The sequence below is a fragment of the Corvus brachyrhynchos genome, unplaced genomic scaffold, assembly GCF_000691975.1.
Source record: "Corvus brachyrhynchos isolate BGI_N302 unplaced genomic scaffold, ASM69197v1 scaffold31, whole genome shotgun sequence".
In the NCBI taxonomy this organism is placed as follows: domain Eukaryota; kingdom Metazoa; phylum Chordata; class Aves; order Passeriformes; family Corvidae; genus Corvus; species Corvus brachyrhynchos.
In genome coordinates this window covers 1197756-1208514 of record NW_008236196.1, presented here as the reverse complement: position 1 = coordinate 1208514, position 10759 = coordinate 1197756, and the positions used below count along the sequence as shown (strand labels likewise).

At 40.7% G+C, this 10759-nt stretch overlaps 1 protein-coding gene across 1 annotated transcript; it reads left to right on the top strand.

Moving 5' to 3' along the window:
• The first annotated feature begins 730 nt into the window (after positions 1 to 730).
• SCCPDH (saccharopine dehydrogenase (putative)) lies at positions 731 to 9958 on the top strand. Its single transcript, XM_017740138.1, has 10 exons — positions 731 to 844; positions 1305 to 1434; positions 2959 to 3008; positions 4462 to 4592; positions 5176 to 5293; positions 6234 to 6353; positions 6470 to 6526; positions 7488 to 7599; positions 8445 to 8526; positions 8961 to 9958. Exons 2-10 carry the CDS (start codon positions 1317 to 1319, stop codon positions 9064 to 9066), a joined length of 894 nt encoding a protein of 297 aa, XP_017595627.1. The 5' UTR covers positions 731 to 844; positions 1305 to 1316; the 3' UTR covers positions 9067 to 9958.
• The last annotated feature ends 801 nt before the right edge of the window (positions 9959 to 10759 follow it).

The window sequence follows — 10759 nt, the reverse complement described above, 5'->3', positions numbered from 1 at the left end:
CCGGGCTGCCTGCGCCTCACCGGGGCACGGAGAGCCGCCGCGGCCGCACAGGGACGACACAGCTCTTGGAACTCGACCCCGGAGTTCCAGGTACAGCCGTGTAGTGCAGTGGCCGAAGGGTTTCCCACCGTCGTCGCAGGCGGTGCGGTTCACAGACAGGTCTCCGCACTGAAATACATCGGGATTTGTTTTCAGTCTTTCACAGGCAGCCTAAGATACTGATGGTAAAGTTTGGCCCAGCGTTTTGGGTTGGTCCAAAACGTCAGTGGTGCTAGGGTTAAGTAAGGAACTGGAAGAGGGGCCCACAGGCTTGCCGCCATAAGCACTTGGCCCTTTTAAAACTTACAGCGGCAGTATTTCCACTGCATTCAGAGAGCATCAAAGTGTGCGAGCTGATAGTTGGGTCATGATCATGTCTTTGAATTAAGAGTGTTTAAGTAGAGAATATGCTGATAATAAGAGTACAGAAAGTGTAAAGTGAAATTAGTGGCAGTATTCAGATGGTCTTGGTGATCTGATCTATGAGAGGAATCAGATGCAGCAGTCTGCAGCAAACTCCGTTATCAGCAATGAAGTTTGTTATGCTTGCTTCTCCCCGCACTCCCAAGAAATAGAAATGCTATTGCATTTTAGACCCACTTAGAAAAATCAATAGCCACCAAGTTCCTTTTCATTGTAGGGATGTACTTTAGGTAAAGCACATCGGGTGAGTTGTGGTGTGCGGGTTTTCTTCTGTTACATCTGGTGTTCTTTCCTTCTATAGTATAGATTCTTGGGAGAACCTGTGGTACAAGCTTGTGTTGAAAATGGTGCAAGCTGCATTGACATTAGTGGAGAACCCCAGGTATGTGATAGTAAAAAACTGCTACCTTATATCAAGGCTATGCAAAAGGAGTGTTTGTTCAGTATGTTTCATGTTTCTGCTAATGTTTCTTAACATGAAGACAAATTCTGCCTCCTGATCTGTAATTTTAAGGTGCAGTAATTATTTTAAAGTACACTATACTTACTTTTCTTGCTTTTATGACAAGAGCCTCTTCGGTTCTCCCTGGAAGTCCCAAATTGCTGAATTCTGCTTCAAGCCTCTGTTGTGATTCTGCATAGGGATTTTGTACATTTCTTTTGACTGCTGTGAAACTTTCGTACTATAGACCAGAAATTATATATAGATATATAAAAAGGTACTTGTACGTGGTTTGAAGCATGGAGGGTGCTATGATGTGACTGTGAAGCGCTGATGGCTAATACTGGGTATGGCTAAGAATGAATTTCAGCTTAAAATATTTGTTCTGACTGTGTTTCAGTTCCTGGAAGGAATGTACCTGAAATACAATGAAAAAGCTGCGGAAAAGGGAGTGTATGTTGTTGGAAGCTGCGGCTTTGACTCCATACCAGCGGATATGGGAGTAATATACACCAGAGACAAGTTGAAAGGTGACTAGAATAAGTGTATTTTTATGGTGAAAAAGAAATGCAGATTATGCTGTTATCTGGTTTCCTAAAGCAGCCGTGCTCCCGTGGAAACTCCTTCAGCGTCTCTTTTGGCCTGCCTTTACCAGGTGACCAAATGCGGTTATGGTTAGCTCAGTTATTCAGAGCATGGTGCTAATAACACTGAGGTTGTGGGTTTGATCCCCATGTGGGCCATTCACTTAAGGGTTGGACTTGATGATGCTCGTGGGTCCCTTCCAACTCGGAATATTCTGTGAATCTGAGAGGACAGAATGTTCAGCTGCGAGGCGCACGCAGGCTGCTCAGCCAGTGTGTGGATGTCCCTAGGCAGCCTCAGCACACTGCCTCTTGTACAGTGAGAATGTTGTAGGGAAGAGACTGTGGGAAAGGGTCCACAGATTGGTGGGTAATCAGGTTTCCCGAGTTTTATTTTCAACTGCAAGCTCCGAGAAGCTGTTGTGTGAGTGTAAGTAGCAGGACAGTGCCATACAGTGCCTTTTACTTTAATAGCAGCTAGAGGGTAACTGAAAGATGAGAAATATATTTGAGAAAAAATCTGAGAGGATTTAATTCTATGTAAATAGTACTTGATCCTGATCTCAAATAAGAGTACTCTGTTCATCGTGTCTGACTTTCAGTTGGGAGGGCCCATAAAGAGTATCCAAATGTTTTGCTTTTATGGACTATTAAGAAGGCTGCTAAATGGGATTGGTTTAAATTGGAGTGAGCATTCAGTTGAAAAAACCTCAATTCAGATCTGACTGGAGGGAGAAACAGGGCATGGAAATGAGTATCTGGATGTTTGTGAGGTTGTAATTTGATGTTTGATACCTGTTTTGAATAAAGATGTCTTTTATCTCTTCCTATTTTGACTTTATGGCATTACCACCTGTCTATCCAGTTGCTTGCTGTACCAAAACTTACCCATACACAGTTTTCCAATCTCAGAAGGAACTAAGCAAAGCAAAACAAACCAGAATTTGGAGGTGTTGTGTTGTTCTGCTGTTCATCAAACTAAGCATTCTTTGCAAAACACAAGCTGTGATAAAACTAAATGTTTTGGGGTATTTTGTACGTTTTGGTTTTTTGGGGAAATTTTTGTGTTGATTTGTTTTGGTGGCGGGTTTTCTGTAGTTTAGGCGTACCAAAATTTTAAGTCCATATTTGCTTTCAGAGCCTACATCATCCTTTATTTTGAAACTTGGATGAAAACTAAATGTAGTTCTTAATATAACTTCCCTTTTTTCAATGATTGTATTATATTATCTCATTAATTAGATAAAACAAAAAATTAATGAATAGAGGTAATACTAGTGACCTGTAATACTTGCTAACTCAAATAGCTGTGCATCTTAATGTTATGTTATTTTGTTTTGAGATAAAGACGTAACTCTGCTTTTTCAGCTGATAGTGTCAGTGGCCTGCTGTTTGAGTCTACTGGAGCATTCTCTGGCTTTGCAGACTAATGACTGCATGTGCCAAGTAATGTTTTCTCCTTTCTTACAGGTACCTTAACTGCTGTTGAGAGTTTCCTGTCGGTGAAGTCTGGGCCTGAGGTTAGTTGGTTTCTACCTTCTTAAACTCTTACGATAACATCACCATAGCCCATCAGAATAACTGTTGCTACATTAAGTCAGACCAAGGAGCAAGCTGGCAGTTCTTTGACGATGTCTAAGAACTTTATTCTTTAAGAGCTACTAAAAGTATCCCAAGCAAACACCCTTTTGTATGGTCTGTTTGCAGAGCTGTCTACCTACACTTTGCTCAGGTAAGCTGTTTCAAGAATTATTTTGCAGAGATGTGGGAAGGATTCTTACACAAGTGAAACTGTAACAGGTCCATAGTGTGTTGCCAGTAAGCTTAGTGTTTGGCTGTTTGGGTTTTTTGTTTGTTGGTGGGGGGAAGAGTTGTTTCAATGTAGTTTAACGCATGTAATCATAATACCTGTAGGTAGGAGTTGTAATAATGTGTAATATATGTAATAATTCTAATGTCATTGTTAAAACAATGCAGCAACAATCCAAGCCAGTCTTGATCCCCAACAACCAAACGCTGCTGGCCCTGGCATGAGCACACATCTTGCCTTACAGACCATCTTTGTTCTTACAAACATCTGGAGGAGTGGAGGAAGCCCATGGAATGGGAGAATAATATCTGTCCATTAAGGAAGGGGACATAGTAGTTAATGGGAATGTATAAATCTGTATGTTGGGTATGAAGATGTTTAAATAAACAGCATAAGTTCAAAGTGTTGGTAAGAAGGGATTTCAGTAATGACAGTTAACTACCCTGAGATGGTTAGAAGAGATACAGATATGTATTAAATTCTGTGGGCCCTGAGTATGTTGCAGATCACATGGAATGAGGCATGGAGATTGCATTGGGTCTGGCTGAGCTGGAGTTAATTCCCCACAGCAGCCCTCTCAGTGCTGTGCTTTGTAAGGCCGCTACAGAGGTGTCAGTAACACACCCATGTTCTGGCTACTGCTGAGCAATGCTGGCACAGCACTAAGGCTGTCTCTGCAACATTGCCCCTTTGCCTTTAGGCTGGGGTGGGCAAGGTCCTGGCAGGGAACATAGCCAGGACAGCTGCCCCAAACTGATATCAAAGGGATATTCCATAAACTCTGTGAGTTCTGCTCAGCAATAAAGACTAAGGGAAAGGAGGAAAAAGGGTGGAGGTAGGAGAGTGGGGAGGCATTTGTTACTATGACACCTTTGTTTCCATGTGCAGCTGTTGCTTTATTAAATTGCCTTTATCTTGACACATGAGGGATTTTTGTATCTTATTTTCTCCTCTCCCTATCTTAGCTAGGAGGAGAGTGATAAGAGTGTCTTGGCAAGCACGTGGCATCCAGCCAAAGTCAATCCACACCATTTCAGTATACTGTCACCATAACACTTATATGTAATAATTGTAATACATGTAGTGATTCTAATGTCATTATTAAAACAATATATGAAACCTTTAAATACTGAACTAATCACTGTTTCATGGTGTGTCACAAGGGTGTTTGTGTACACGATGGGACCTGGAAGTCAGCTGTCTATGGCCTTGCAGATGAAGGCAACCTGAAGAAGCTTCGAAAAAAGATAGGATATGCCCCTGTTCCAGTAGTTGGTGCAAAGCTTAAGAAAAGGTATAAGAAGCATAAGATGCAAAATATGCAGTCTCCTAATAGTTTCAGTATTTATGATACAGATTGCTAACACAGCATTAAATACTAAAAAGATGCATCTAGGCCTTTAGTAGAGTATGAACACATAGATGCTCATCTAGTAGAATTGAAGATAAGTTCAGTTTTACTGATTTTTTTTTTTTTTTTTTTTTTAATATCTTACTGACAAGAGAACATGTCCCAGCATTTACTGGGTTTCAAAGTTAACATGTTCTAAAGGACTTTTAGTGATATGGCTAACTTTTGCTTTCAGAAGTGATTAGTAGAATGGAAGTAAAAAAATGAAAAGACTGTTACATTGATTATCAAATTCAACTTTGATATAGTGCATATAATAAAGTATATATAGTGATACATATATGTAGTGAATTTTGAGTGAGGCAGGGAGGTATTTGGAATTGCTTGCTTTCAGTGAAAAGTGATTATGTCATAAAAATGCTTGAGAGAAAAGTGGTAATGGTAAGGCCATTATGGTCAGTTTCTTTCAGTTTGTGTGAAGACTGGAACTTCTTTTTTTCTGACTTAATTTTTGTTTCATTTGCAGAGGGTTTTTGTTTTACAATCAGGAATTCAAGGAGTACTGCATTCCATTCATGGGATCTGATGGTTCTGTTGTGAAAAGGACTCAGCGTTATTTGCACACCGAGTTGCAGGAAACACCTGTACGTTACTGTTGTTTGCACACTGTGTCTTCTGGGTGCACTGGCCTGTTTCATGCTACTTGAGACTGTGGCTGATGAGCCTGCCTTTGGCTGTTAGCATGATAGTTATGAGAGTGTCTTGTAGGGTTCTCCTGCTGCCTGATTTCTGGGTGTGTATTTGTAGAGAATGGAAATCGTGAGTCACAGAAATATTTGAAAGGTAGCCTTCATGATAAATATATGAAATTCTGTTTCTGTGCAGAGACTTTTCTTACTGTGTCAACAGAGCTTCTAAAAGGATCATAATTGTTGTTGTGTAGCTATAGCCAGCTCAGTATAGTGTAGTAAATAGTCTGATAAAGAATTCATATGCTGCTCATTTTTATCTTTAGATTTCTTTGATGCTTGGGTCTCCAGCGTGCAGAGTAGAGGCAGTGTGACGTAATGGTGGAAAGGATGCTTAATTTTTGTTTTCCGTGGTTTCCTGAGAGGAGACGAGCACCAACAATCTGTGTAACTGCTGTACAGGGTCACAGGCATCAGTTAAGAGATGAGGGTGAGATGGTGCTTTAAGAATATACTTGGAAGCTACAAATGAGAAAGGCTTGCCACTGCTATTTCAGTTTCTCTTAAAGAAAAGCACAAAGAGGAGAAAATGAAGATCTAGGAAAAAAGGCTGAAATTGGTTAGCAAAACACATCTGTAAGGTTTTCTGTTCTTGTTTACCATGTTTGCTCCCTCATCACTCTGTAATTACATTGTCTTCCCAGAATGAATGATAAAGTGAAGCATTCTTCAAACAGTTCCTTAGAACTAAGATAATTGTTTAAGGCCCTATTTAAACTGATATCTGCTGTATGAAACAACTGCATCTTAATTTGGGGGTAGATTGATTTATAAAAATTAATTGATGGGAAAGATTGATGTAAATCTTATCACTGAAAATATATTCTTGCTTCAGGTCCAGTATGGTGGTTACGTGAATGTAGGTGGTCTTGGCTCTGTTATCAAGCTGATGTTTGCGGGCATGTTATTTCTTCTTCTGGTGAAGTTTAACTTTGGAAGAAAACTTCTGACAAAAGTAAGTTTTCAAAACACAGAATAATTTAGTGTTTGGAGATACCTTTTTCCCCCTCTAATTTACTGTTGGTCTTTTTTTTCTCGTCTTCCTTTTTTTCCTCTCCTCTATTCATGTAGTACCCGGAATTTTTCTCTGCTGGACGCTTCACAAAGGAAGGGCCAACCCAGAAACAGGTAACTGACAGTTCTATGCCACAGTTATTGAATACATTGTTGTGGTAATGGTGGAATAGTAATTTAGAGTCAACTACTTAGCCTCAAAGAAATAATTTCTAAACGAATCACAGAATATTCTGGGTTGGAAGGAACCCACTAGGATCATCAAAGTCCAGCTTCTGGCCCTGCACAGCACCATCCTCAAGAGTCACACTGTGTGCCCAAGTGCATTGTCCAAGCACTTCCGGTATTCTGTCAGGCTGGTGCTGTGACCACTTCCCTGGGGAGCCTGTTCCAGTGCCCAGCCATCTTCTGGGTGAAGAACCTTTTCCTGATATCCACCCTAAACCTCCCCTTGCACAACCTCAGGCCATTTTCTCTGGCCCTGTCACTGGTAACCAGAGAGCAGAGATCAGTGCCTGCCCCTCCTCTTCCCCTCAGGAGGAAGTTGTGACTGCAATGAGGTCTCCCCTCAGTCTCCTCTCCTCCAGGCTGAACAGACCAAGTGCCCTCAGCCACTCCTCACACAACTACCCCCCTAGGCCCAAATTCACACTGCGTGTGCCTGTTCAGATAGTTATTGGATATTTAAATAATCGTGCCTTTTGCTCTTAGACATCAAAGTATGCGTAACTCCTATGAGAAATAAATGGGTGATGTTGCTGGGCCTGATGTATTTCTGTGGATGGCTCAGAGTACTCTTATCAAAGGTGATGACCAAGGGAGACTGATTAGAAAAAAGTCAGGACTGAAAGCACTGAGAGAACAAACAGACTTTAGTACAAGGACAATTCCAACAAAGTGGAAGGAATTAAAAATTTAGATTATACCTTTGAAGCAGTAATCCAAAATAACTCTTCTCATGTTTAAATGGATTATAGTATTTGGCAGGATTCTATATATAGAATTGGGATACTTTTGCTTTCCTGGTAGCAATCAGTTTCTGTTTTGGTGACCATGCTTGTCTTGTCTGCTACAGATGGATGGAACCTCTTTTACAATGACTTTTTTTGGTGAGGGTTACAGTGAGGGACAGGATCCCCAGAATGGCAAACCAAATGTGAAGATCTGCACTGAAGTGAAAGGACCAGGTACGTGTTAGTAGCAGTTGACTGCTTTTGCCTAGCATTCTCTGCTCTAAAATAGGTTTATGATTGTATTGCTGTCCCTTTTCACCCTTGAGAAGCACTTGCAACATGAACAGTCAACAGCCTTTACAGTGTATTAACTTGGATACTAGAATTCATTTGAGACCTGGTTTTTGAAATAGCCAGTTCATTTGCATTCTTGTCATTCTCTTTCCTCTGACTTTCCCTGTTCTAATTTTCATTTTTGCAGAGCAGACCTACTGAAGGAAGGGGGCTTCAAAGGATAGTTTTTAGTTGTTATAGCCTGGACTTAATACTTTGTTTATTCCCAGTTCCCTGAGAGTGAATTTAAACAGGTCTGGTGTGGTATAATTTCTAACTATCACATACTTCTGATCAGGTCGTTCCTTGAGAGGAGATGATACCTGAAGTTTGGAGGGAGCAAGAATGTACATTCAGGAAGGAGTTACTATAGTATAGCTTCTTCAAATAACTAGAGATGTGGCATAATGCAAGTGTCTCACAGCAAAACTCTGAATTTAGGCACAGGATGGGAAAAGCTCTTGCTATGTCAGAGAGACTTCCGTCACCATGATGTGGTCACAGTTATGTGGTTAGAGGTGGTTATGTGAAGCAGTTATTTGTCTGGATTAGATCTAAAGGACTTCACCAGCTACCTGGTCTGATTACTAGGTGTAAGAAAAGCTGTTCTTACATGGAGAAGGCTATTTCATTGCCAAAGACACTATTCTTCAGAATGCTGTAGGGGAGACCAAGATTACATTCTACATTTCACCACACTGTACTTCATTGGGGGGGTTTGGTTTTGTTTTGTTTTGTTTTGTCAGAGCCTGGATACATTGCTACACCAATTGCAATGGTTCAAGCAGCTGTATCTCTTCTGGAAGATGCAGCTTCTCTGCCTAAACGGTAAGTACCTTTCCACGCTGAGCAGCTTGCTCTCCCTTAAAGCTACTGTGTGCAAACGTTGCTCTTTGAAAATCCATTTAACAGCCCTGTGGATTTGTGTTACCTCACCCAACTGGCTCTGCAAGGGAGGTGCTTCACCATGAGCTGATTTAAAGCCACTTGCTCTTCACCAGAAAGGATGTACTCACAGGCTTTTAGTCAGGCTTTTGCATCAATGTCTTTATCGTCAGTTAATGGAATGGTTTCTGTAGAGTTTGCTGGATGCAGAAATGAACCTATGATTATAACCACCCTGCCAAATTAATCACCCGCTCTTTTCTGGGACAAAGTGGCTTTTTCTTTCTTAGTCAGGGAAGCACATCTTTAACTTCACAGAAAGGTGTCCCTCACTCACTGTGCCACTAATGTTTTTCCTTTTTGATTTTCACTAACAGGGGTGGCGTATATTCTCCAGGAGCTGCCTTCTCCAAAACAAAACTGATTGATCGCCTCAACAAACGTGGTGTTGAGTTCTCTGTTATTAGCAAGCCTGAAGTCTGAAGTCAAAACATAACTGTATGAACTAATACCTTTCCTGGGTCTAACTCTAATAAAACTCATTTGGCTGCAAAAGCCTAATCATAAAACAGTTTCACTGTGCTATTGTTTGCAGCAGAAACAGAAGAAAATTTGAGTTAAAAGCTATAATAGTATTTGCTATAGTGAGCAACCCCCTAAAGGGTGGGTATTGAGTGTTAATTCATAGACATATTAAATTGGTAACTTCTTGGGTACTAATTCTGGAATTTTAATCTCATTCATCTAAGTTCAAGTTCCTGCTTCATGGACTCACTATAGTATCTGCTTCACAAGTAACCATAGCTGCCTTGCTTTGCCCCATTCTGCAACTCTGTGAAGCAGGCAGCCTGGGAACACAAGTGCCTTAGCAGATGAAACGACTAGTTATTCCTCACGTGGTTGGCGAGTGTCTTTATTAACATCTTCAATGAATCTTTCCTTTATTTAATAACTGTTCTTAGTGCAGATCTATGTGTCGTTTCTGTAGTTAGGTAAGTAGTAGTTATCTGTATTGTGTTTTGCTTCTGTAAAGAAGGAGGCTTGTTCTGCTGATTGTTTTTGGAATATGACCTGAAGTAATCCGGGTTCTGGCTGCACTGTTTCACAGTACTTGACACTGTGGTTGATGAGCCTGCTTTTTGCTGTTAGCATTAACAATTATGAGAGTGTCTTGTCCTGTCTGATTTCTGGGTTTGTATTTGTGGGCAATGGAAGCCTTGAGTTACAGGAATATTTGAAAGGTAGCCTTCATGATTTTCAGGAGTGTGAATACATTAAATTCTGTTTCTGTGCTTTTTTTTTTTGTTGTATCAGTAGAACTTGTAAAAACTCTGAAAATTACTAATATATATAAAGGTCATAAAAGTCTCCCTCAGTTGCATCACATTCACCTTTTGTATTAGGAGGGAAATCATAGACAACTTGATGTTTTACAGTGTCATAGCTGTATTGAAAATTGCTTTATGGATGTAGTTCACTATATGGTGGTGGTGTTTTAGGTGCTGCTTCTTAAGTTTATGCTGTCACTGCACTGTCTTCTGTAACCTAAAGTTAAAAAACGTATGTTATTACTTTATTCATTACCAAACAGACTAATTTCACACTGAGCTAGATGAAACTGAGGACACTGAAACACTGCTTTTCTGGTCACATCACCCCTGAATGTGAAACATATGAACATGCTCTGTACTACACGTGAGAGTTTTTGTATTTGAGGCACTGAGATCAGAGCAGTCCCTGTGTGCAGTTCACAGGCTCTGGTTCTGGTATTTCTGTTCAGAACTGACCATTTCCCACTGCCCATGACCAGGCAGCAGTTTTCCAACACAAGGTGTGTATGTAACCAGCAGTGACCATCACAATGCAGTGCCCTCTGCACTGCTCCACAGCCGGAGTGACCCACTCTGCCTCGGACAGGGTAAAATACAATTGGCTCCCCAATGCTTAAAGCCTCAGTCATGACAACAGAAAGGTTATTTTTCAAATTAATTTCCTGAAGAAACAAAAATCTAGCATCTTGTTATCTGCACTATCTCCTACTGTCCCAGTAATTTGGAATTTCTGTGCTGCTCTTTTAAAAGGCACACAACCATTACTCCATATAGCAGCACTTTCAGTTACTGTATTCCAGATGCCTGTCAACAAAGCAACAGCCACAACTTAGTTCTGCACTAAT

Excerpts from the sequence above, each read along its gene's own strand:
- SCCPDH (XM_017740138.1), top strand. The coding sequence starts at position 1,317 with ATGTACCTGAAATACAATGAAAAAGCTGCGGAAAAGGGAGTGTATGTT. Across the intron at positions 6,527-7,487 it reads AAGGGCCAACCCAGAAACAG|ATGGATGGAACCTCTTTTAC; the intron begins GTAACTGACAGT and ends TGTCTGCTACAG. Across the intron at positions 7,600-8,444 it reads CACTGAAGTGAAAGGACCAG|AGCCTGGATACATTGCTACA; the intron begins GTACGTGTTAGT and ends TTGTTTTGTCAG.